Raw genomic sequence first — 27473 nt, 5'->3', positions numbered from 1 at the left:
TTTGTCTGTCTTGCTGCTGTCATGTGTTTGTTTTTTTAATGTCTATTTATTTATTTGACCGCATCAGGTTTTAGTTGCAGCCGTGGGTCTTGTCCTGCGGCACGTGACTTCTCTGTGTGGTGCGTGGGCTCAGCGGTTTCAGCCTGCAGGCTTAGTTGCCCCTCAGCACGCAGGGTCTTGGCTCCATGACTGAGGATCAAATCCTTGTCCCCTGCCTTGGCAGACAGATTCCCAACCGCTGGACCATCAGGGGAGTCCCTCCGTCATGTTTTAAATTTTGGCTATTGTAGTTTCTTGAAGTTCTTCTAAAGAACTGTTGTTAGATTTATAGATTCTTGTTCCTTGCTGATATTTGAAAATCTGTTGTTCTCTTTTCTAAATGTTGCAGGTTGTGCTTATCTCTAACTTGTGCTGCCTTGCTTTCCACGAACCTGGTTTTCTGTGCCTGGTTGTTGCCCATACACGATTCTGGGTGTTCCCAGGGTGGGTGCTCTCTGAGAGGCGGTGTGTGGCCTCTGACAGTCCTGGGGTGTCACTGGTCAGGGGCTCTTGTTAGTCATCTTAGCGCCGTTCCTCCTGGCCTGGGTGCGCTCTGCATGTGTGCGTGCCATGTGGCTGGAGTGGCTGCAGCTTTTCCAGATTGTGTTCCTGCCCTTTTCTTGTCTTTGTTTCATGCCTGGAGAGCCTGCTTCCTATTCTCCAGTCGTTGGGGGGGGGACGGTGAGTCACGCTAGTTCATTCTTCCCCTGGGTTGTTGGGAGGGTCAGGGTCTCCTTCAGGAGACTGTGGTCCTCGGGTGTTAATCTTGACTTTTGCCGCCTTGCCCCTTGAGGCTGTGGTTCTGAAGCACAAGCAGATGGCTAATGCCCTGAGGGTAAAAGTGGCCTTGGTTCTCCTGGGTTTCAGGTGTCCTCAGAATTTGGCTTGGCAGTTTCCCTTGTTCTGTCAGTTTTTTAGTGCTCTTAAACTAGTTATTTTTTAATGGTTTATCCAGTATTTTTCATTGTGTTCAGTGAGTAGATCTGAGTAACTTAAGAAATCAGAAACTGACCAAGGGCCCACGGCTGGAGCCAGGAGCCCCTGTCGGCTTCCCTGCTGTTGGGACTGTAAGCACACCGCCTCCCCAGTGGGGGCCGGACAGCCTCTGTGCAGGCTGGGCGCAGAGAGGACCGCTCTCCAGGGGGCTGTTGCTTTAATTTGCTGAACAGTCCATGTGCGCATCTGGAGCAGCTGTGTCAGGAAAACCGTCTTTATAAAGACACTGGCCATGCTTTCACCCGGCATGATCCTGTATCTTTCATTTCTGGCGGTTTCCTTTCCATCTTTCTTACCGCTTATCTTTTTCTCCCATTTCTATCACAGTATCCTAATTCTTGGATTACCTTACCGTTGCTCATTGGTCTACTGTAGTAACCTCTTGAGTAGTCAGTCGTTGATTACTATGAAAATTGAACATCTTTTTTCATTTATGAATTCTTATGACCTCTTGTGTGAGTTATCTGTTTTTATCATGTGATGAATTATTTTATTATATGCTCTCAAAAATTTTTAGTCATTTGAAGTTTTACTATACAGAATACTTATTCTCTTTTTCTGTATTTCTTCAGTTTGAACATCGTCACGTTTTATAGTTTGTACATTCTAGTCGGTAAACGTCTTACGGGGTTACTCTGACAGAAGCTGGGAGTATGAACATCACACGTTCATCTCTGCTTGCGAATGTGTGCTCAGTTGCTTCAGCGTGTCCGACTCTTTGTGACCCCAGTAGGCTCCTCGGTCTGTGGGATTTTCCCAGCAAGGATACTGGAGTGCGTTGCCATACCCTCCTCCAGGGGATCTTCTTAACCCAGGAACTGAACACACATCTCCTGTGTCTTCCGCATCGCGGGCCAATTCTTTACTGCTGAGCCACAGGGAAAGCCCCTATATCTTTGCTTAGGTTTGTGTTGTGGTGAGGAAGATACACACGTGCTTGTGCTACCGTGTGTAAATACTGTAACACTGCATGTTTAAGCACAGGAAGGAGAGTAACTTGTTGATGAAATTGGGGGAAACTCTGTGTAGATAACATTACCTGCATAGCCATTTTACTGTAGAAAAGCAGGGTATGGAAGGACATTTCAGATCTAGAAAATATGTGCAGAATCGAAGTGATGAAAGTCACGGTAGCATGGAGTGATGAAAGTCATGGTGGCGCGAAGTGATGAAGGTGGTGGTGGTGCGGAGTGATGAAAGTCATGGTGGCGTGGAGTGATGAAGGTGGCGGTGGCGCGGAGTGATGAAGGTGGCGGTGGCGCGGAGTCGTATAGGCTGGTATCACTGGGGAACAGAGCGCTTGGGGGACGAAAATGGAAGCCAGGGCGGGGCTCTAGACCTGGGATAGACTAGGCTTTGATGGGCCCACGGACCGCGTGCAGTGGGGACGACGGGCCGTGAGTGGTGGGCGAGGCGTCTGGCTGGGGAGAGTGTGTGGGCCGCGGGCTGCTGAAGTGGAGCGGGGTGGGCAGTGGGCTGGGACCGTGAGCCTGGAACGTTCTGGTCTTCACGTGGGTATGAGAGGCACTTCGGACAGTGGCAAGAAGGGAGCTGATACTGGGTCAGCAAAGTTGGGGTTTGGATTCTGTCTCTCCTAGTTTTAGCCCTGAAAATACCACGTCCTGAAAAACCCTAAGTCCTGTGAGAACTGGGACGGGGGTCTCCGTGGGGAGGGCTGATGCATTTGGGGCCTCGAGTGATGTGGGGAGGTGCTGGCTGGAGTCGGGGGAGGTGGGGTGAGTCTATGTGACTTAGGTGGAGCAGGAGCCCTGGGAAGGGAGTAGGCGGCTGGTTAGGAGGGCGCAGTGGGAGATGTTTGGGTGTGAGCTCAGCGTGGGTGTGCCAAAACTGGGGGGCTTGTAGAGGGCCGGGCGAAAGAGATGAGAGAGACTGGGAGCACGATGGGGTCTCTGGAGGGTTTGGGCTTTGGGTACTAAGGGCAAGGACAAGGGACATATGTGAAGATAATCGTGCAAAAGATTCATTGAGAACTTTGGTCAAAGCTGTTTCAGTTCTGGCTCTAGGTTTCTGACTCAGGCTTTTTTAACCGGTTGGTTGGGGGATGGCAAATAGATGGGGAAACAGCGGAAACAGTGTCAGACTTTATTTTTTTGGGCTCCAAAATCACTGCAGATGGTGACTGCAGCCATGAAATTAAAAGACACTTGCTCCTTGGAAGAAAAGCTATGATCAACCCAGACAGCATATTAAAAAGCAGAGACATTTCTTTGCCAACAAAGATCCATCTAGTCAAAGCTATGGTTTTTCCAGTGGTCATGTATGGATGTGAGAGTTGGACGGTGAAGAAAGCTGAGCGCCAAAGAATTGACGGTTTTGAACTGTGGTGTTGGAGAAGACTCTTGAGAGTCCCTTGGACTGCAAGGAGATCAACCACTCCATCCTATAGGAGATCAGTCCTGGGTGTTCATTGGAAGGACTGATGTTGAAGCTGAAACTCCAATACTTTGGCCACCTGATGCGAAGAGCTGACTCATTTGAAAAGACTCTGATGCTGGGAAAGACTGAAGGCAGGAGGAGAAGGGGATGACAGAGGATGAGATGGGTGGATGGCATCATCGACTCGATGGACATGAGTTTGAGCAAGCTCCAGGAGTTGGTGATGAACAGGGAGGCCTGGCGTGCTGCAGTCCATGGGGTCTCAAAGAGTCAGACACCACTAAGCGACTGAACTTAACTGGGGTGGAATAATATAATCTGATTTTTCTCTGCCACTAATTTCACTAAGGTTCAGTACTTTTATATTTAACCCATTGTCTTTTGTAATATATTTTTACTTTTGGTCTCAGGGATAGAGATGAATTTTTAAATAAATTTTCTTAGCATTGCTTTCTATGTACTCAGCATCATTTACTACATAATGTGTTGTTTACCCATTGTTACTTTACTTTATATTTTGCTATATTTACTGGCATTTTCCTAGACCACACCAGCCTAGGAGTGACTCAGCCCATCAAGTGGCCACTGTTGAGTCCTGCTCCCCAGTTCAGATCTGGGGTGGAGTGTGTGTGTGTGAGAGAGCAAGTGGGATTGATTGGTTAATTGCGGCTGATTAACTGGGAGTGACTTTCTTCCGTCTTCTGTGCTCCACGTGGCTTCCTGGGTTTCTGGCCCTTTCAGTGGCATCAAGCTGCTCATAATAAATCTCAGGATTTGATGCTGTGAGAGCTGCCTGGCCGCCCTGTCACTGATAATCCAGACCTCCGCCACAGCCACTGCCCTGTGGTGGATCGGTGCCCTTCGGGTGTGTCCGCGGCTGTTCTGTGCTGGTCTCTGAAGGCAGGTTCCTGGAGTGGACCCCTTGTCACCTCCCTTCCACCGCTGCATGGGCTTCCTTCCGTCTGCACTGGGCCTCGGGCATCCTGCCCCCGGGCCATTGGGAGAGTGTCCCTCCCCTCACCCGGCCGCCCCGGGGTGTGTGCCTCACCCCTGCCCCCCAGGCTTGGGGACACACTGGTCCTGGGGGAGCGTCTGCCCTCCTGTGTGCTGGCAGGAGACCCCCAGGCCTGGGGACACACCGGTCCTGGAAGAGAGTCTGCCCTCCTGTGCGCTGGCAGGAGACCCCCAGGCCTGGGGACACACTGGCCCTGGAGCAGCGTCTGCCTTCCTGTGCGCTGGCAGGAGATCACCTCACCTTCTCTGTGAGTTGCTGCTGCTTTCCAGTGTTACTGTTGGTGGAGTCAGCTTGTCTTGCGTAAGCTCTTGCTGTGGTTGAGTAACACTGTTTACAAATAGCACCTTAGTTTTCTTCCTGTCACCTGTGGGCACTGTCCCCAGCTCCTCGAAGGTGCTGTAGGCGTGTTGCTGGGTGGGGAAGGGTGAGTGGAATGCTTTCCTGATCCATCCTTTCAGACTGAACTGCTTGCATGTGTGTCTAGGCTTGTTATGCCCAACTCAGGACTGACTGCTGTTTTATTTAGGATACTTAAAGAAGTCTTGTACGAATTACCCAGCTTTTTTTTTTAAGAGGCTTGTTTTCTAGGAGAGAAGATACGTGCTTGAGTGTAAGTGATTAATCTTTCTTTTTTGGTATAAATTTTAGTGTATTCCAAATGTGCCTATGCTGTTAAAGAAAAAGGCAGTAATAAAATAAGCAGATGATTGATTTTTACATGGATCATGTTGGCAAAGTTATATCAACATACTAATTAAAATGTTAGGATATTAAATTATTATTCATTTTTCTAACTTTATATGTTTTGGGCAACTATAAATGAATGACAAATAATTTGTAAGTGAAGATTTCCCCTAGAGATTTACCAATTATTAACAGTTTAATTTTTTTCATATTTCCCTTTATTTGATTCTCTTCTGGACATTTAAATGAAGGAAGTATTTTGTAAGAATTGGATTGTAAGTAAAAAAAAATGTTTTAAATGAACTTTTATTTTAGGTAGATAAGTGTTCTGGTTAGTAGCTCAGTCATGTCCGACTCTTTGAGACCCCATGGACTGTAGCAGCCGGGCTCCTCTGTCTGTGGGCTTTTCCAGGCAAGAATACAAGAGTGGGTAGCCATTTCCTTCTCCAAGGGATCTTCCCAACCCAGAGATCGAACCAGGTTCTCCAGCATTGCTGGCAGATTCTTTACCATCTGAGCCACCAGGGAAGCCTGGTTATTTATTACTATGTAACATATGTCAACAAGCTTAAAACAACAATTCTGAAAACTAACATTAAAACTTAAAACCACATCCTAACCCTACTGTTTTAAAACAATTCCATTTTATTATATCTCACAGTTTTGAGGCTCAGGGGTTCAGACTGGGCTCAACAGCACATTTCTTCTGCTTCACATAGTGTCATATGGGGCTCCGTGAGCCAGTCTGGTCTAGGATGTCCAGGGCAGCTTCACACATGCGTTGTGCTGGGTGAGGACTTCTAGGAGGCTGGACAATGCTGGGATCCTCTCCATGGCGTCCTGCAGGTGAGGGGGGTGGACTTCTTTCCTGGTGGCCCAGGACTCTAAGAGATGGAAGCTGTCAGTCCCTCAGAGATGCAGAGATGCAGCCTGGAGGGGCGTGGCACCCCCATTCCGTGCTGTGTTGGTCAGGCAGCCCCAGGGCAGTGCAGTCATGAGGAGGCCGGTAGATCTCAGCTCTCAGTGGCAGAGTCAAGGCATTGGCTGCCATCCTCAGTCCCCACAGCAGGGGTGATGAATCGGTCACAGGGCGTTTGGGAAATACATGCCCTCCACAGATCACAGTGTTTACTATCCATGTAGGACCAATGTTTATTAAAAATAGTGAAAACTATTAACATCATGATAATTGCTTTCAGTATTGCTTTTCCCACAAATTGTTAACTTCATTTTAAATGATTCCTAATTGTTTTGTTATACACCGGATACTTTAAACAGTCTTCCCATTGTTTCTATTAGGTTTTTACTATCAATATTTTAAATTAATTTTGTAGTAAATAATATTAAATATTAATATTTAATATTAATAAAACTAGAAGTTTTAATATTGTTGGATTATTACTTTTTACCTGCTATATAGACATTTTCCATTTTAAGAAAAACTGGTACTTGAAATCATTTATTTGTATTTATTGATGCCATGCCCCTTCCCTCAAAGGATTTGAGGTGACTTGCAACAAGGCACATGTGATAAGTAGGTATAGAGACAAAATATAAATGGTAGTGGAGGATGCGGATCAAGAAAAAGACGAGTCAGTAAGTGGTGTCCGCGTCTGTCCCGTGGCTGAAGCCCCACACCCGGGAGTCTGTCTCTGCACCCTCCATCTTGCTGCCTCCCAGACACACCCCAGCTGTGCCCACTTGTGTTTTTCCTGATGTGCTCCTCTCGTTGAGGCCTGTATCCTTTCCCTACTGCCGACTGACGGTAGAGCTCTTTCTCCCTCAGTACAGTTCCTTAAAACGCAATCCCTTCTCCATTCACCAGCAGAGCAAGCTTTAAATCTCGGTGTAAATCAGATCAGAGCTTCCCTCTGCCTAAAATCTCAGCTCAGTGCACCGTTGTTAGCACAGAGCCCTGTCCTGGCCTCGGGCCCTGTCTGCCCCACTCCGCCCCTGCTTCATCGTCTCCCGTTCCTCTTCATCGCTTCCGCACGAGCTGTTACCTCTGCTTGGGATGCTCTTGTCATTCAGGTTTCCAATTAAGTGTCATTTCTCCAGAGAGGCTTTAATTGACTACACAGCAGACGTATAAATCCGTCCCATCCAGAGCACATCCCTTTGTTTTATTTTCACCATCGATCACAACCTGATAGTTCATTGTTTACTGTCTGTGTCACCCCATTAAAATATAAGCCGCATGAAAGCAGCGTTGTTTTTTTTTTTTTTGGCTTGTTTAATAGCTGGATTCCATCTGCTGGAAATTGTGCTTGGTACATAGTAGGTCCTCAGTGTTTCAGAATGAGTGAATTCTACAAAAAAATCAAATGCTAGAATTGATGGCAGTATTTCTAGAACAGCATAAATTTATTTTAGAAAAGAAGGTTTTTTCCCTGGGCTTTACTGTTTTAGACTAGTGGTATGTTTCAGAGTCATTATAGGACCTTTCAAAGTGCACACCTCTGTGCTTCAATCTGTAGGTCTAAGTGGTACAAAGGATCGTAGTTTTGAAAAGCTCCACTGCAAATCTGAGGTATAGCCATGTTTAAGGACCAGGGCTTGAGAGAGCTGTGTGGATTCAAGGAGAAAACTGGCCAAACTGTTTATTAACATGAATGAATATTGATGATTGAAAATTTATAGAATAAATCTCTGGAAAGCATTTGTTTATATCTTTACTTTAGTGGCCAGGGTAATAGCCTAGTGGTTTCAAAGTGGTGTGCCCAAGACGATCATTTGGGAGTGTGGGAAGGATGTAAGTAATACAACTTATACATTTTTAATATCATTCCTTTTACATTTTGGGGGGGGTGGACGAACATGTTTTCAGTACCTAATGTACAGTGATATGTGTATGTAATTTATAAACATACTGGAATTACGTGCTCAAGATAATTTATTTATGATAAATGTGTGATTCAGAGAGGAGGGAGATGACTTGTCAGTCAAGATAGGTGATGCTGTGTTAACAAATGACCCTAGGCATCAGAGACTGCTAAAAGCTTTGTTTCCTGTTCCTGCTCTGCATCTCCTGTGGGCCAGTGGTGGCCCTTCCCTGTGTCATTTGGGTGCCATGACTCAGGTGGATTAAGCAGTCTTTGTTTGGAACTTCACCAGTTGCTGTGATGCAGGAAGGAGAGAACCCAGTGAATCACGTGTTTGTAAAGCATTGGCTTGAGAGTGACATGTGTTGCCTCTGCTCATATTTCACTGGCAACTCGTGTGACTGCTTGTGAGTGCAGCAGGTAGCAGTTGTGTAACCCCCTCAGAGAGGGACTCGGCTCGGAGCGAGTAACGGGCAGTCTACACAGACAGCCTCTACCACATGCCTGTTCAGTGTGGGGCCGTTTGCTGCTCCACAGCTCACTCCTGACCCTTTCAGGAGTGCTGGCAGAGGAAGCCTGGTCTCCCTGTTCTTGGGTTTGATGAAGAATACCAAAAAGAAAAAGATACCACAGCCCAGATCCTTAATTCTGTTACTAAGGAGCGTGTAAAACAACATGATTATAAAATAAGGAAATACAATTTTATCAAAACTGTTAGAGCCCTGTGTAATTTTTTGCCTGAAAAAAGATTATACCACTACCCTGTATACCATTTGAAACATTCAAGTGCTTAATATTTGGTGGATAGTTGTGGAAAATAGAGGTTGAGGTGGGGGATTGTGAGTAGTGGTGGAAAGAAAATTTAGGGCTCAAATGTTCAGGGTCTTTGCTGATTGACAGTTAACCAGACTGAAGGTGGAGCACCCCTGGAATAAAAAAGTAAGTCATTCTGGAAGTGCAGTTCTATTTAGAGCAATTTGTTATATACTTCTTTTCAGGAAGATGTTAATTTGGGAGGCATAATACACCTTGATTGTAAGGTGCTGTAGTGATATCCTAGCTAACTTTATTACATGTTTTGTATACCCCCCTAAAGACCAGTCCTGTGTTAGTTTAATAAAATGACAAGTTCTTAGAAACAGTTTATTTACAGGAAGCATTTTACTTTATTTATTTACTTACATGAAATATAGTTGACTCACAGTGTCATAATAGTGTCAGTTACACAACATAATGATTCATTGTTTGTGTACATTACAAAATGATCACCACTATGCGTCTACTTACCGTCTGTCACCATATGAAGTCATTACAGTATTATTGACTATATTCCCTATCCTGTACATTGTATCGTCATGACTTAACTAGAAGTTTGTGCCTCTTAATTACCCTCACCTATTTGCCCTTTGCCCTATCCTGCACCCCTCTGGCAAAAACAAGTTCATTCTCTGTATTGATGAGTCTGTTCCTGTTCTGTGTTTGTTCTTTTGTCTTGGCTTTTAGATTCCACATATAGGTGAGATCATATGGTATTTGTTTTTCTCTGAGTTGTTTCACTTAGCATAATACACTCTAGATCCACCCATGTTGTCACAGTAGAAAGCTGTCGTTCATGGCTGAGTAGTATTCCATTGTGTATACATGCACCACGTCTTCTTTACCCTTTTGTCTGTCAGTAGGCACTTGGATTGCTTCTGTATCTTGGCTGTTGTAAATAATGCTGCATTGAGCATGGGGGTGCATACATCTTTCGAGTTAGTGTTTTTGTTTTCTTTGGATAAATACCCATGGGTAGAATTGATGTGTTTTACAGAAGGTTTATTTTCAGTTTTTAAGGAATCTCCATACTGTTTTCCATAGTGGCTGCACCAGTTTGCATTCCCACCAGCAGTGTATTGTTTGTCATGGTTTTGATAATAACCTTTCTGACAGATGTGAAGTAATATCTCTGGTTTCGATTTGCCTTTCCCTGGTGAGTAGTGATGTTCAGCATCTTTTCATGTGCCTGTTGGCCATCTGTTTGTCTTCTTTGGAAGAAGTATCTATTTGGTGCGTTTGCCCAGTCTTGTTTTGTTTTTCTTTTTATAAATCTGTTTATTTATTTGGCTGCTCTCAGTCTTAGTTGTAGAATGCAAACTCTTGGTTAACGGCATGTGGGATCTAGTTCCCTGACTAGGGTTGAACACCAGCCCCCTGCATTGGGAGTACAGAGTCTTAGCCACTGGACCACCAGGGAAGTCCCCCCAGTTTTTAATCAAATTGTTTTTTGACATTAAGTTATATGAATTGTTCATATATTTTGGATATTAACCCCTTATCAGTTATAATTTACAAATGTCTTCTCCCATTTAATAAGCAGCCTTTTTGTTTTGTTGATAGTTTTTCTTTTCTGTAAAAGCTTTTTTGTCTGATGTAGTCCCACATGTTCATTTTTGCTTTTGTCTTCCTTGTCTTGGGTGACAGATTCAAAAGATATTGCTGAGACTGATGTCAGAGAACATACTGGATTTTTAAAATTTATTTATTTTAATTGGAGGCTAATTACTTTACAGTATTGTGGTTTTGCCATACATCAACATGAATCAGCCACGGGTGTACATGTGTCCCTGATCCTGAACCCCCCTCCACCTCCCTCCCCACCCCATCCCTCTGGGTCGTCCCAGTGCACCAGCTTTGAGTGCCCTGCTTCATGCATTGAACTTGCACTGATCATCTATTTCACGTATGGTAATATACATGTTTCAATGATATTCTCTCAAATCATTCCACCCTCGCCTTCTCCCACAGAGTCCAAAAGTCTGTTCTTTACTTCTGTGTCTCTTTTGCTGTCTTGCATATAGGGTCTTTCTAAATTCCATATATATGTGTTAATATGCTGTATTGTGGAGAAGGCAATGGCACCCCACTCCAGTACTCTTGCTTGGGAAACCCCATGGATGGAGGAGCCTGGTAGGCTACAGCCCATGGGGTCGCAAAGAGTCAGACACGACTGAGCGACTTCACTTTCACTTTTCACTTTCATGCACTGGAGAAGGAAATGGCAACCCACTCCAGTATTCTTGCCTGGAGAATCCCAGGGACGAAGGAGCCTGGTGGTCTGCCGTCTATGGGGTCGCACAGAGTCAGACATGACTAAAGCGACTTAGCAGCAGCAGCAGCAGCATGCTGTATTGATGTTTTTCTTTCTAACTTACTTCATTCTGTATAACAGGCTCCAGTTTTATCCATCTCATTAGAACTGATTCAAATGTGTTCTTTTTTATAGCCGAGTAATATTCCATTGTATATATGTACCACAACTTCCTTATCCATTCATCTGCTGATAGACATCTAGGTTGCTTCCATGTCCTAGCTAGTGTAAACAGTACTGCAGTGGACATTGGGGTACATGTGTCTCTTTCAATTCTGGTCTCCTTAGTGTGTTTGACCAGCAGTGGGATTGCTGGGTCATATGGCAGTTCTGTTGTCAGTTTTTTAAGGAACCTCCACACTCTCCTCCATAGTGGCTGTACTAGTTTGCATTCCCAGCAGTGTAAGAGGGTTCCCTTTTCTCCACACCCTCTCCAGCATTTATTGTTTGTAGACTTGATGGCAGCCATTCTGACCTGTGTGAGATAGTACCTCATTGTGGTTTTGATTTGCATTTCTCTGAGTATGAGTGATGTTGAGTATCTTTTCATGTGTTCGTTAGCCATCTGTATGTCTTCTTGGGAGAAGTGTCTGTTTAGTTCTTTGGCCCATTTTTTGATTGGGTCGTTTATTTTTCTGGTATTGAGCTGCATGAGCTCCTTGTATATTTTGGAGATTAATTCTTTGTCAGTTGTTTCAGTTGCTGTTTGTTTCTCCCTTGCTTATAGTTTTCTTTGTTATGCAAAAGCTTTTAGGTTTAATTAGGTCCTATTTGTTTATTTTTGTTTTAATTTCCATTACTCTGGGGTGTGAGTCACAGAGGATCGTGCAGTGATTTATGTCAGCAAGTGTTCTGCCTATGTTTTCCATTTAAGAGTTTTATAGTTTCTGGTCTTACATTTAGATCTTTAATCCATTTTGAGTTTATTTTTGTATATGGTGTTAGAAAGTGTTCTATTTCACTCTTTTACAGGTGGTTGACCAGTTTTCCCAGCATTACTTGTTAAAGAGATTGTCTTTTCTCCATTGTATTTTTTTGCCTCCTTTGTCAAAGATAAGGTGTCCATTTTGTTCCATTGATCTATATTTTGTCTTTGTGCCAGTATCATACTGTCTTGGTGACTGTAGCTTTGTAGTATAGTCTGAAGTCAGGAAGGTTAATTCTTCCAGTTCCATTCTTCTTTCTCAAGATTGTTTTGGCTATTCGAGGTTTTTTGTGTTTCCATACAAATTATGAAATTATTTGTTCTAGTTCTGTGAAAAATACTATTGGTATCCTGACAGTGATTGCATTGAATGTATAGATTGCTTTGGGTAGTATACTCATTTTCACTATATTGAGTCTTCCAATCCATGAACATAGTTTATTTCTCCATCTGTTTGTGTAATCTTTGATTTCTTTCATCAGTGTTTTATAGTTTTCTATATATAGGTCTTTTGTTTCTTTAGGTAAATTTATCCCTAAGTATTTTATTCTTTTTCTTGCAATGGTGAATGGGGTTGTTTCCTTAATTTCTCTTTCTGTTTTTTCATTGTCAGTATATAGGAATGCAAGGGGTTTTATGCTTTCAGGTCTTAACATTAAAGTCTTTAACCCATTTTCAGTTTGTATGTGGTGTTAGAAAATGGCCATTTCATTCTTTTGTATGTAGTTGTCCTGTTTTCCCAACACCATTGATTGAAGAGACTGTCTTTCCCCGTTGTAAATTCTTGGCTCCTTTGTAGTAAATTAATTGATCAGAAAAGTGTGGGCTTATTTCTGGACTCTGCATTCTGTTCCGCTGATCTATTTGTTTTTGTGGCAGTACCATATTATTTTGATTACTGTAGCTTTGTAGTACAGTTGGAAATCAGGAGCATGATATTCATTCCAAGTTTGTTTTTCTTTCTCAAAATGGCTTTGGCTGTTTGGGGTCTTTTGTGACTCCACACAAATTTTAGGACTTATTCTAGTTAGGACTGTTTAGGGCTATTCTAGTTCTGTGAAAAATGCTATTCTTGGCATTTTGGTTTTTTTTGGTATTTTGGTATTTTGATAGGGATTGCATTGACTGTAGATTTTTGAGAGTATTATGGACATTTTAATAATATTTATTCTTTCATCCCATGATCATCTAATGTATTTCCAATTGCTTATATTGTCTTCATTTTCTTTCATCACTGTCTCATAGTTTTCAGAGTACGGGTCTTTAGCCTCCTGAGTTAAATTTATTTCCAGATATTGTCTTTATTTTGATGCAAAATGAGATTTGCCTAATTTCTCTTTCTGATAGTTATTAGTGTACAGAAATGCATTTAACTCCTGAGATTCCAGTCTCAATTCAAATTATATGCCAGAGTTAAACCAAAACATCTTTGTTGTTCAATCGCTAAGTCGTGTACAACTCTTTGTAACCCCACAGACCATAGCACGCAAGGCTCTTCTGTCCTTCACTATCTCCCAGAGTTTGCTCAAACTCATCTCCATTGAGTCGGTGATGCCATCCAACCATATCATCCTCTTCCTTCTCCTGCCTTCAATCTTTCCCAGTATCAGGGTCTTTTCCAGTGAGTCAGCTCTTTGCTTTAGGTGACCAAAGTTTTGGAGCTTCGGCATCAGTCCTTCCAGTGAATATGCAGGGTTGATTTCTTTTAGGATTGACTGGGTTGATCTCCTTGCTGTCTAAGGGACTCGCAAGAGTCTCCTCCAGCACCGCAGTTCAAAAATATCAGTTCTTCGGTGCTCAACCTTCTTTATGGTTCAACTCTGACATTTGTACGTAACTACTGGAAAAATCATAGCTTTACTATATGGACCTTTGTCAGCAAAGTGATGTCTCTGCTTTTGTTAGTATAGTGGTGAGTATCCTTGCCTGTCACTCAGGAGACTGGGGTTTGATTCCCCAATGGGGAGGCAACATGCCTTTTGGGCTTCTCTTGTGGCTCAGACAATAAAGAATCCGCCTGCAGTGTAGGAGACCCAGGTTGGATCCCTGGATTAGGAAGATCCCCTGGAGAAGGGAATGGCAACGCATTCCAGTATTCTTGCCCAGAGAATTTCATGGACAGAGAGAGGAGTCTTGTGGACTGCTGTCCATGGGGGTTGCAAAGAGTTGTACACAACTGAGCAACTAACACTAACTAACTAGGTTTGTCATAGCTTTTCTTCCATGGAGCAAGCGTCTTAATATCATGGCTGTAGTCACCGTCCACAGTGATTTTGAAGACCCAAGAAAATAAAGTCTGTCATAGTTTCCATTGTTTCCCCATCTATTTGCCAGATGGGACTGGATGCCATGATCTTGGTTTTTTGAATGTTGAGTTTTAAGCCAGCTTTTTACTCTCCTCTTTCACCTCCATCAAGACGCTCTTTAGTTCCTCTTCACTTTCTGCCATTAGGATCATGTCATCTGCATATCTGAGGTTATTGATGTTTTTCCTGGCAGTCTTGATTCCAGCTTGTGATTCATTCAGCCTGGCATTTTGCATGACATACTCTGCATATAATTTAAATAAGAGGGTGACAATATATAGCCTTGACATACTCCTTTCTCAGTTTTGAATGTGAAAGAGGAGAGTGAAAAAGTTGGTTTAAAGCTCAACGTTCAGAAAACTAAGATCATGGCATCTGATCCCATCACTTTATGGGAAATAGATGGGGAAACAGTGGAAACAGTGTCAGACTTTATTTTTTGGGCTCCAAAATCACTGCTGATGGTGATTGCAGCCATGAAATTAAAAGACGCTTACTCCTTGAAAGGAAGGTTATGACCAACCTAGAGAGCATATTTAAAAGCAGAGACATTACTTTGCCAACAAAGGTCCGTCTAGTCAAGGCTGTGGTTTTTCCAGTGGTCATGTATGGATGTGAGAGTTGGATGGTGAAGAAAGCTGAGTGCCGCAGAATTGATGCTTTTGAACTGTGGTGTTGGAGAAGACTCTTGAGAGTTCCTTGGACTGCAAGGAGATCCAACCAGGCCATCCTAAAGGAGATCAGTCCTGGGTGTTCACTGGAAGGACTGATGTTGAAGCTGAAACTCCAATACTTTGGCCACCTCATGCAAAGGGTTGACTCATTGGAAAAGACCCTAATGCTGTGTAGGATTAGGGGCGGGAGGAGAAGGGGACGACAGAGGATGAGATGGTTGGATGGCATCACTGACTCGATGGACATGGGTTTGGGTAGACTCCGGGAGTTGGTGATGGACAGAGAGGCCTGGCGTGTTGCGATTCATGGGGTCGCAGAGTCAGACACGACTGAGCGACTGAGCTGAACTGAATAGACTATAGTTGTTCTTACAAAAATTAGTGTTTTATTTAAATTTGAAATTGTTTTATATGGCTAGAAAATTCCACTCTTAGTTCAGATAGGTATTTTAATAAATTAACATAACTCCACATTGAGGTAATGTTCATTTTTTGTCTGTATTACCTTAATTTTTATTATAACTTCTTTTCTTTCATATTATAATACATTAACGATTATAAAATCACCTAGTAATTGTATTAGGAGTGATTTGAGATATCAGGGTTTCAAGAGTTTTAAAGTATAGAATCTTCACTAGGACAGGAAGTACTTTATTGAAACTGATCGCAGTTTTAATTTTTAAATGATATAAAATATGTTTCCTTCTAGATAAGTGATGAGGAAAAGACTCTCCGAGAACAGGATATTGTGGCTTCATCACCCAATTTTGGTGGGACTCAGTTGGAGCTGGAGTCAGTCTATAAGGTAGGTGCACTTTTAGAGCACTTCATAGGTTCCGTCGTGTTTAACTGGTGCATTTGTGCAGCCTCTCGGGTGCAGCCTCTCCCCTCCTGCTCAGATATTGTTTTCACCCGCTGCTCTGCTCAGGGCTGCGCTGCACCAACACCAGGCCCTGCCTGGGCGCTGAACGGCCTGTGGCCAGGCGCTCCTCCCTGTGCACAGCCTTGCCTCTCACACGCAGGGTGGCGGCGGGGGATGCGTTTCTCATGGGGCAGCAGCGCTAAAGAGCCCCCAGGGTCCCCACCCCTTGCCCGTGCTCTGGATCTGGCAAGCGTCATGACATGTACTGAAGTGCTCAGCCTCACGAGAGAAGAGCCTGTGCTGGAGCCACCTGTTCAGACTTCCTGCTCCCGTCCTTCCCGGGATTATGGAAACAATCCCTCTTCCTGCCTCCTTGTGTCCTGTGTGACCCCATACTGAGCTGGGTCACTGCTGCTCTCTGCAGCTGCTGGACTGCCACGCAGGTCCGCCTTGTTGCCTCAATCAAGCAGTGAATGGTTTCAGGGCAGGGACTGTGTGCTAGATGTACAAATATGTAAACTAATCAGAAACTTTCTGCAAAAACACATGATCTGATTATTATGTGGTGTCATTGAATACACTGAAGAATTATGGCCATATACATTTAACTCTTCCATAAAACTTGAGCCAATAGGTTATTTGGGGATTCTTTTCTTTTCTTTTTTTTACCTAATTTTTTGCCTCATTTTTAAGAAGTAGAAAAACTATTGAAGAGTAAGGATGATTTTTTTCAATTTATTAATACTGTTGTCATAATCTGCTCATCTCTTAAAATTTTATGGTAGTTCATAAGACTTAAAAAAAATGTAAGTAGAATAGTGTTCAGTTTTTAAAAATTGTTTACTGGCAAATACTTATTTTAAAGGCAATGCTGGACATTTATTATTATTTCCATTTCTTAGTATTGAGATTAACTTTTCTAATATAGTCCTGTGGAGAAAGAGTGGAAACATAGATGAAGAAATTTGGAACTAGTTTACTTACTAGCAATTGTTAGCACTGAGCATACTGTATATACATTAGATTCTACCTGATGCAGAAAAAAATGTGGAATATGTTGTATGAGGGCAGTGCGATGTACCTAGAGGGCTTGAGGTTAGAGTTTGAAATTCTAGTGATAAATTGATAAGAATAGAAATAAACCATTCTAACTTGGCTTGTTCATTTTTGAAAGATCTACTCTGAAGCAAAACCTTTTTTGGCCTGGCACTCCTTCCTAATGCTGTTGTTTACTCACAAGGAGTACAAATTGATCTTGCTTTTTTGTTTGTTTGTTTTTGATCTACCGGCACTGATGACTTTTTCATAGGAGGCATTTTGTTTAGATTCCCTACTGATGAAGTTTTAGGAGAGTTTTGTAACGACAGGTACTGACTTATTTTCTGTGTTTCACTCTGAATTCAGATCCCTTTTGCTGAAGCTCTGGATTTATTTCGAGGAAGGAAAGTCTATTTGGAAAATGGCTTTGCTTATGTACCACACAAGGATATTGTGGCGATCATCCTGAATGAGTTTAGAACCAAACTGTCCAAGGCTTTGGCTGTAAGTATTTAGTTTCCATATTCACTTCATTTCCATATGTTCATGTTTGCAATTACATACTCTTGATAGATTTGTTCTGTACTTCTTAAAAAATAATATAATTATTACAATGATATTGAGATTGCTTCTGTTACTTATAGAACTCCTAGATTTCAATTTTTTAAAAAATTTATTTTATTGAAGTATAGTTGATTTACAGTGTTCTGTTAATTTTGGTCTTCAGCAAAGTGACTCAGCTATGCATATATATATTCTTTGTTATGTTCTTTTCCATTATAGTTGATCCCAGGATATTGACTATAGTTCCCTGTGCTATACAGTAAGACCTTGATGTTGATCTATTCTGTGTGTAGTAGTTTGTGTCTGATAATCCCAGACTCCCAGTCCAGCCCTCCTTGGCAACCACGAGGCTGTTCTCTGTATCTGTGAGTCTGTTTCCATTTCATTTGTTGTTGCTTAGTCGCTCAGTAGTGTCCAACACTTGGCAACCCAGTGGACTGCAGCGTGCCAGGCTTCCCTGTCCTTACTATCTCCCGAAGTTTGCTCAAATTAATTTCCATTGAGTTGGTGATGCCATTCAACCATCTCATCCTCTGCCACTGCCTTCTCCTCCTGCCCTCAGTCTTTCCCAGCATCAGGGTCTTTTCCAGTGAGTCAGCTCTTCCCATCAGGTGACCAAAATCTTGGAGCTTCAACATCAGTCTTTCCAATGAATGCTCAGGGTTGATTTCCTTTAGGATTGACTGGTTTGATCTCCTTGCAGTGCAAAGGACTCTCAAGAGTTTTCTTCAGCATCACAGTTCAAAAGCATCAGTTCTTCAGTGCTCAGCCTTCTTTATGGTCCAACTATCACATCCATACATCCCTACTGGAAAAATCATAGCTATGACTATATGGACCTTTGTCGGCAAAGTGATGTATGCTTTTTAATACGTTGTCTAAGTTTGTCATAGCTTTTCTTCCAAGGAGCAATCGTCTTTAATTTCATGGCTGCAGTCACTATCTGCAGTGATTTTGGAGCCAGGAAAATAATGTTTGTCACTGTTTCCATTGTTTTCCCTTCTATTTACCATGAAATGGTGGGACCGGATGCCATGATCTTCATTTTTTGAATGTTCATTTTTTGAATGTTGAGTTTTAAGGCAGCTTTTTCACTCTCCTCTTTCACTTTCATCAAGATGTTCTATAGTTCCTCTTCACTTTCTGCCATAAGGGTGGTGTTATCTGCATATCTGAGGTTATTGATATTTCTCCTGGCAAGCTTGATTCCAGCTTGTGATTCTTCCAGTGCAGCATTTCACATGATATACTCTGCATAAAAGTTAAATATGCAGAGTGACAATATACAGTCTTGGTATACTCCTTTCCCAGTTTTGAAACAGTCTGTTGTTCCATGTCTGGTTCTAACTGTTGCTTCTGCATACAGATTTTTCAGGAGGCAGGTAAGGTCATCTGGTAGTCCTGTCTCTTTAAGAATTTTTCACAGTTTGTTGTGATCCATACACTCAAGGGCTTTAGCACAGTCAATGAGGCATAAGTAGATGTTTTTCTGGAATTCTCTTGCTTTTTCTATGGTTTAACAGATGTTGGCAATTTGATCTCTTGTTCCTCTGCCTTTTTGTAAATCCAGCTTGAACATCTGGAAGTTCTAGGTTCACATACTGTTGATGCCTAGCTTGAAGGATTTTGAGCATTACTTTGCTAGCTTGTGGAATGGGTGCAATTGTGCGGTAGTTTGAACATTCTTTGGCTTTGACCTAGATAAGTTCATTTGTGTTATATTTTAGATTCCACATAAAAGTGATGTCACATGCTATTTGTCTTTTTCTTTCTGGTTTACCTCACTTAGTATGATAATCTGTAGCAACCATCCATGTTGTTGCAACTGGCATTATTTCATTTTTTTTTTAATGGCTGAGTGGTATTTTATTGCATATACATAGCACATTTTCTTTATCCATTCATCTGTCAGTAAACATTGAGGTGGTTTCTATCTCTAAGCTACTATAAATAAGTGATTCTGTGAATATAGAGGTGCGTATATCTTTTTGAACTATGGTTTTTCTGGGTATATACCTAGGAGGGGGTTTGCTGGCTCATAAGGCAATACTATTTTTAGTTTTCTGAGGAAGCTCCATACTGTTTTTTATAATGGCTGTACCAGCTTACAGTCCCACGAATGATTCCCTTTTCTCCACACCCTCTTCAGCATTTGTTGTTTTTGTAGACTTTTTAAATGATGGCTATTCTGACTGATTTGAGGTGATACCTCACTCTAGTTTTGATTCACATTTCTCTAGTAATTAGTGATGTTGAGCATCTTTTCATGTGGCTCTTGGCCATCTGTATGTCTTCTTTGGAGAAATGTCTGTTTGGATGGTCTGCCATTTTTGATTGGGTTATTTGTTTTTTTTTGTTATTGAGTGATATGAGCTGTTTATATTTTGGAATAAGCCCTTATTCTTTGCATCATTTGCAAATATTTTCTCCCAGCCATTCCATTGGTTGCCTTTTTGTTTTGTTTATGGTTTCCTTTACTGTGCAAAAGCTTATAAGGGTGATTAGGTCCCATTTGTTTTAGTTTTATTTCTATGGCCTTGGGAGACTGACCTAAAAACTGAAAACAATGGTACAATTTATTTCAACGAATGTTTTGCCTGTGTTCTCTTCTAGGAGTTTCTTGGTGTCATGTCTTATATTTAAATCTTTGAGTAGGTTTTTATTTGTTTCTACTCATGGTTAATTTTGTCATTTTTTTCTTGCTTCTGATAATGCTAATGGTGAGATGACTAATTTTGTGAACAACCTCTGTTTCTTCAAGGTTGTGCCTTTTTTCCCTTGGAGATGGATGTCATGTATGACCATTAAGAATTAGTGGTGACTGTGGTAAATAAAACCCATAGATTTCTGTTCTGAATTGGAATTTTGTGTCAGTAGAGGGCAATGTAGAAGAAAGTCTTTATATTTAAGTACTAAAAGCAGTGCTAGGTTAACACTACTGGGTGAAATTGGAGATGGTGACTTAAATAAGTACCATAATCAATGCTTTTTAAGAGACTTGTCAAAAACAGACACTTAAGTGATAATATCTTAAACATACACACATTTTTCAGTGGTGTTGTCTGTTAATCTGAGGCTGGTTTTCTTTTGCACTTTTTTGGGCGCTTGAAGTCTAGTGCATAACTTCAGAGCTATTTGCTGTCACTCTCATCTCACACGCTAGCAAAGCAATACTCAAAATTCTCCAAGCCAGACTTCAGCAGTACAGGAACTGACAAATGCCAGATGTTGAAGCTGGATTTAGAAAAGGCAGAGGAACCAGAGATCAAATTGCCAACATCCATTGGATCATTGAAAAAGCAAGAGAGTTCCAGAAAAACATACTTCTGCTTCATTGACTATGCCAAAGCCTTTGTGTGGATCACAACCAACTGTGGAACATTCTTCAGGAGGTGGGAATACCAGACCACCTTACTTGTCTCCTGAGCAATCTATATGCAGGTCAAGAAGCAACAGAACCGGACTTGGAACAACCAACTGGTTCCAAATTGGGAAAGGAATACGTCAAGGCTGTATATTGTGACCCTGCTTATTTAACTTACATGCAGAGTACATCATGAGAAACGCTGGGCTGGAGGAAGCACAAGCTGGAATCAAGACTGCCAGGAGAAATAACAATAATCTCAGATATGCAGATGATACCACCCTTATAGCTGAAAGTGAAGAGGAACTAAAGAGCCACTTGATGAAAGTGAAAGAAGAGAGTGAAAAAGCTGGCTTAAAACTCAACATTGGAAAAACGAAGATCATGGCATCTGGTCCCATCTTCTCATGGCAAATAGATGGGGAAACAATGGAAACTGTGACAAGCTTTATTTTCTTGGGCTCCAAAATCACTGGAGGTGGTAACTGCAGCCATGAAATTAAAAGATGTTTGCTCCTTGGAAGACAAATTGTGACCAACCTAGACCAACATATTAAAAAGCAGTGACATTACTTTACTGACAAAGGTCCATCTAATCAAAGATATGGTTTTTCCAGTAGTCATGTATGGATGTGAGAGTTGGACTCTAAAGAAAGCTGAGCGCCGAAGAATTGATGCTTTTGAACTGTGGTGTTGGAGAAGACTCTTGAGAGTCCTTGGACTGCAAGGAGATCCAACCAGTCCATACTAAAGGAGATCAGCCCTGGGTGTTCATTGGAAGGACTGATGTTGAAGCTGAAACTCCAATACTTTGGCCACCTGATGTGAAGAACTGACTCATTGGAAAAGACCCTGATGCTGGGAAAGATTGAAGGCAGGAGGAGAAGGGGACGACAGAGGATGAGATGGTTGGATGGCATCACCGACTCTATGGACGTGAGTTTGAACAAGCTCCGGGAGTTGGTGACGGACAAGGAGGCCTGGTGTGCTGCAGTCCATGGGGTCTTAAAGAGTTGGACATGACTGAGCGACTGAACTGAACTGAATGTCTCATACATAACTTCAAAGTTATGTCCTGTCGCTTTTTTAAGCTTTACTGATTACAATATAAGCAAATGCCAACCTTTCCTTTTGAGTTAAAACTTGCATTGTTTTCTGGTATAAGTAATTTTGTTTCCTGACTCTGGGGTTACCTACACACATACAGTTTAGCTATTTGGAAACACAAAAATATTAACTTTTTACTAAATGAGGCCGTTTATGAAATCACATAACAAATTGAGTGCTCTTCCTCTCTCCTTACTCCTGTGTGTATCTGTGTGTGTGTTTTGTCCTCAGTAAAGTTAGTGTTCTCAAATAGTTTCTGTTTTATAAAATAATTTTATTCATTTATTTTTGGCTGTGCTGGGTCTTCATTGCTGTGTGGACTTTTCTCTTGTTGTGGTGCGTGGGCTTCTCGTTGCAGCGGCTCTCTTGCTGTGGGACACGGGTTCCGGGGTGTGCAGGCTTCAGCTGTTGGCGTGTGGGCTCAGTGGTTGCGGCTCCTGACCGCTCAGGCACCAGCTCAGTGTTGTGGTGCACTGGCTTAGTTGCTCTGAGGCATGTGGGATCTTCCTGGGTTAGGGATTGAACCTGTGTCTCCTGCATTGGCAGGCAGATTCTTTACCACCAGGAGTCACCAAGGAAGCTCCGGAAGTAGTTTCTTGACGTTTTACTAGCAATTTCTACTGTGACTGATCCTGCATCATAATGTACTTACAGATAAGGGCTGTGTCTTTCACAGCTGAAAGTCTCTCTGGAGACACTGATGTCTGCCTGTTGATTGGCTGCCCCCCTTCTTTTATTATGATTGGTTTTGTTCTTTCTCTCTGTCTCTCGCAACATTTTGGGCAGCACTTCTTTGTGTGAGGCAGGCGTGTAGTTTTTAGAACATTGGGCGTCTCTAGCTGTCATCCATTAAATGCCAGTACTGGCCTTCTAGCCCCATGACAGCCAGAAATATCACCATGAACTTCAGGAAGCTTGTGGTGCCACCTTGAACTGATCACGGCCATTTCCTCTTCTTTGCAAATTGTCTGTGCATGTGAGACAGTGCAGTTCTGACTGAAAATATGAGAAGTTGTTGAGGGGAACTTTTGAAAAACATTTTCCTTGCTGATAAAAATGGGCTAAAAGACCATGTATATTTGCTATTCAGTTTATCTTCCCAATAATCTAAAGTACACAGAAGGGTATGTGGCAATTATTTGCAAATATTATAAATTTTTTTCTTTATGGTTAGAATATGGAGGATCTAAATGTACTAAAATTAAAGATAAGACAATGAGTTCTTAAGTTAGTAATTTTTTCAACAAATTTCACTTAAGCTTTGTATTTCTTGGTAAGAAATATAGCACATGAACTTTGAATTCCTTTCTCCTGCTGTCCTTCCTGCTCATTCATTCTTCTTCCAACATGCTTTTTAAAAAGATTAATAAATTTTTGGAATTTTGAAACAATGGGAAAGTTACAGAAAAGATGCAGGTAAAGAAACAGTAACTTTTCCCCTAAATATTTGAGAGAAAGTTCCCAGTGTAAGGTCTCATTATCCCCAGTACTTTAGTATGTGGTTTCTACAAAGAAGGATGTCTTCCCGCATAATCACAAGTTTAGCTGTCAAACCAAAGCTTCGTGTCAATACATGGCTGTCCTCTCAGGCCTCATTCTGTTTTCACTACTTGGTCAGTCGTGTCCTTTATTTGAAAAAGATCTAATGTAAATCACAAGTACTGTTTGCTAATGTCGTATTAGTTTCCTTTGGTCTGGAAGGGGTTCTTAATTTCTCCTTTACTTTTGTGACTTCGTTCTTTTTGAGCATTACAGGCTAGGTATTTGTAGAATCTTTGTCGATTCAGATTTGTTGTTTCTGCATGTTCAGAGTCCAGTTATAAATCTTGAGCAGGGATATCATAGAAGTGATGCTGTATTCTTTTCACTGCATCCTAGCAGGTGACACATGATTTTGATTCATCTCAGTTCTGATTGTCTGTATCACAGTTTATCCCAGCCAGCTGTTGATAGGCATTTGGGTTTGTTTTCTTTCTTGTGATTATTACTAGTACCGCTACTCTGAACATCCTACGACATCTTTGACAGACACATTTCTGTTGGTTATATGCCTAGGAGTGGAACTGTAGGGTATAAGGTATGTCTGTGTTCTGCTTTAGTGGATTCAGCTGTATTTTAATGAATTTGTCCTGATCACCAGTGGGATGTGGAGAGTCCTGGCCTCAGTCTGGGTTGATCTGAGTGGGACAGTGACTGGCTCCCGCAGGCAGTGCTTGGCTTTCTCTTGGTAGGTCAAGGCTGAGTCTGGTTGCGAGGCTGTCCAGCGTTTGCCCTTTGTCTTGCTGTGCAGGGGAGTGGGTGAGGGGTTGTCCAGGAAGGTGTCCTGACAGCCTGGGGGCTGAAGGTGCTGGAAAGTGGGGAAGCGGCTGCTTTTAGGACTGCGCTGAAGGGGAGATTAAACCTATTGCGGTTACTGCCCTTTCCGGTGGGGAAGGTTTTGACCATGGAGTATGTAATTGGAAAAAATTGAAAATGTTCTTGAGGATGAGAAGAATTGCCCTAAAGATTTAGAAAAAGTTATTCTAAGTAGTGGAAGAGGATGAAATAAATGGGACTGGGGGAAGTCAAAATTGATGGGAGAGTTTTATCCCAGCTGACATCCCAAGCTGTTTAACAGCAGCTTTGATCATGTGGGTTATAATGAATCTGGCTTTTGAATGTGCTTTAAGACTGGTAAAATATGGACGTTATCTTCTTACGTGGTAAGCACTCTTTTCTCACCCCGCTGATCCTGGGAGACTCAGTTGTGGCACTATTTCCTGCTGGAAGCCTCCCTTGAGTCCTGGAATTAAGTTGAATTGTCTCCTTTGTGTCCCCACTGCGCTCTGCACTCACTGAAATTATTCTAGTTTGTGTTTTTCTTCTCAACTACAATGTAAGCTTTTTGAAAGTAAGGGCTTGGTCTTAATTAGACTTTTCTCTCAGCATAACTTAGGGTCAGTGCTCAATAACATTTTGTTGGAGTGATTCATACTGAATAATGAAGATGAAGCTCACGGCTTACACATAGTGTACAGTTTGTGTGATCTCACTGGATCCTCACCACAGGCCTCTGAGGTAGATGGAGATGACCATCTGCTCACACAGCCAGGCACGCGCTGCTCAGGGAGGCCGGGTGGTCGGTCCAGTGTCATGTCGGCCAGTAACTGCCAGAGCTGCACCCGAGTCTCACATTCTCTAAAACTGTGCCTTTGTGAGAAGTTGTATTATCAGGGGAGTTAGGTTTTCAAACTCTGAGGAAATATTGAAAGGCAAGTGTATTAGGGTCCAGGTTTCCCTGGTAGCTCAGCTGGTAAAGAATCCGCCTGCAATGCGGGAAACCTGGCTTCAGTCCCTTGGTTGGGAAGATCCCCTGGAGGAGGGCGTGGCAACCCACTCCAGTATTCTTGCCTGGAGAATCCCATGGACAGAAGAGCCTGGTGGGCTGCAGCCCATGCGGTTGCAAAGAGTTAGACACGACTGAGTGACTAAGCACAGCACAGAGCAGGGAAAAAAGGGTGAATTGGAGCTGAGATGCAATCAATTGACGGCCAGTTAGGGAAGAGAACGAGGGAAAGATACATTTCTGTGCTTCACACAACAAGTTTAGAACCTTTAACCAGTTCTCTCAGTTAATGTTTGTTTGTTTGTAATAACTTTTTATTTGTTAACCCACATGTTACTTTACATACTAGGGATACAGTACTTAACAGGATATATGACAATGAAACTTACATTCTAGTGGAATATAGACAATTACCACAGATATAGGTAATTACCACAGGAGAAAACAGTAAGAACATTACTTACGTTCTGATCATGTTAAGTGGGAGGTGCTTGTCATCCAGATGGAGATGAAAGTGTGAGGCTGGGTTTAAGTCTGGATTTCTGGGGAGGATAAAGTGAAGCCCCGAAGCATGAGGGTCACAGTGGGAGGTGTGGAGAAGGCAGAGCCCACCCCCGAGTTTGGGTTCTCACTGCTTCCACTCTGTGTCACTGGTGGAGCATGCTGGCTTGGTTTTTAGAAAACAGGCAGCTTCTTAAGTTCTAGCTGAATGTCTTTAAGGCAGATTCTCTTTTTTCTCACATACTGCTGAATAATTTCACTTTCTACAGGTGAGACTCATTATTAGAATGTGTCGGTAAAACTTCAGAAGATTGACTTTCAGAAAATATATATTTTTCTAATTTAGAGAAAGAAGGACTTTGAGACATGCCCTAGGAAATAACTGACAGCGAGTAAGCAGCTTTTTTTTTTTTTAGAGTTGAGAGGAAAGTAAAGATTTTCTTTCTTTGAAAAAGATTTTCTTTTTCACATTTTTAGAATAGTAGTTCAACTGTAACTCACCAAGTATTTGTTGCTTTGGAAAAATATTCTTTTTGTAGCACTTGATCAAGTAAGTTTTATTTCTACAGAGCTTCAGTTCAGTTCAGTTGCTCAGTCGTGTCCGACTCCTTGCGACCCCATGAATCGCAGTACGCCAGGCCTCCCTGTCCATCACCAACTCCTGGAGTTTACCCAAACCCATGTCCATCGAGTCAGTGATGCCATCCAACCATGTCATCCTCTGTCATCCCCTTCTCCTCCTGCCCCCAATCCTTCCCAGCATTAGGGTCTTTTCCAGTGAGTCAACTCTTCGCATGAGGTGGCCAAAGTATTGGAGTTTCAGCTTCAACATCAGTCCTTTTGATGAACACCCAGGACTGATCTCCTTTAGGATGGACTGGTTGGATCTCCTTGCAGTCCAAGGGACTCTCAAGAGTCTTCTCCAACACCACAGTTCAAAAGCATCAATTCTTTGGCGCTCAGCTTTCTTCACCGTCCAACTCTCACATCCATACATGACCACTGGAAAAACCATAGCCTTGACTAGACGGACCTTTGTTGGCAAAGTAACGTCTCTGCTTTTAAATATGCTATCTAGGTTGGTCAGAACCTTCCTTCCAAGGAGTAAGCGTCTTCTAATTTCATGGCTGCAATCACCATCAGCAGTGATTTTGGAGCCCCCAAAAATAAAGTCTGACACTGTTTGCACTGTTTCCCCATCTATTTCCCATGAAGTGATGGGACCAGATCCCATGATCTTAGTTTTCTGAACATTGAGCTTTAAGCCAACTTTTTCACTCTCCTCTTTCACTTTCATCAAGAGGCTCTTTAGTTCTTCTTCACTTTCTGCCATAAGGGTGGTGTCATCTGCATATCTGAGGTTATTGATATTTCTCCCGGCAATCTTGATTCCAGCTTGTGTTTCTTCCAGCCCAGCGTTTCTCATGATGTACTCTGCATAGAAGTTAAATAAGCAGAGTGACAATATACAGCCTTGACGTACTCCTTTTCCTATTTGGAACCAGTCTGTTGTTCCATGTCCGGTTCTAACTGTCGCTTCCTGACCTGCATACAGGTTTCTCAAAAGACAGATCAGATGGTCTAGTATTCCCAGCTCTTTCAGAATTTTCCACAGTTGATTGTGATCCACACAGTCAAAGGCTTTGGCATAGTCAATAAAGCAGAAATAGATGTTTTTCTGAAATTCTCTTGCTTTTTCGATGATCCAGCAGCTGTTAGCAATT

The 27473-nt window shown here is 42.3% G+C and overlaps 1 protein-coding gene across 8 annotated transcripts in view; it reads left to right on the top strand.

Moving 5' to 3' along the window:
• PRIM2 (DNA primase subunit 2) overlaps positions 1–27473 on the top strand; it is a 297212-nt gene that overhangs the window by 45198 nt on the left and 224541 nt on the right. For all 8 annotated transcript variants that reach the window (XM_081519726.1, XM_081519731.1, XM_081519725.1 and 5 more), the window contains exons 6-7: positions 15698–15793; positions 17255–17392. In XM_081519726.1, the coding sequence (XP_081375852.1) occupies positions 15698–15793; positions 17255–17392 (234 nt within the window). The remainder of the gene's footprint in view (positions 1–15697; positions 15794–17254; positions 17393–27473) is intronic.

This window comes from Giraffa tippelskirchi, chromosome 8 (genome assembly GCF_054371585.1).
Source record: "Giraffa tippelskirchi isolate mGirTip1 chromosome 8, T2T-mGirTip1v1.2.pri, whole genome shotgun sequence".
Lineage (NCBI taxonomy): Eukaryota > Metazoa > Chordata > Mammalia > Artiodactyla > Giraffidae > Giraffa > Giraffa tippelskirchi.
Note: the sequence above shows the minus strand (reverse complement) of the source record. Positions and strands in the feature narration are given on the sequence as shown.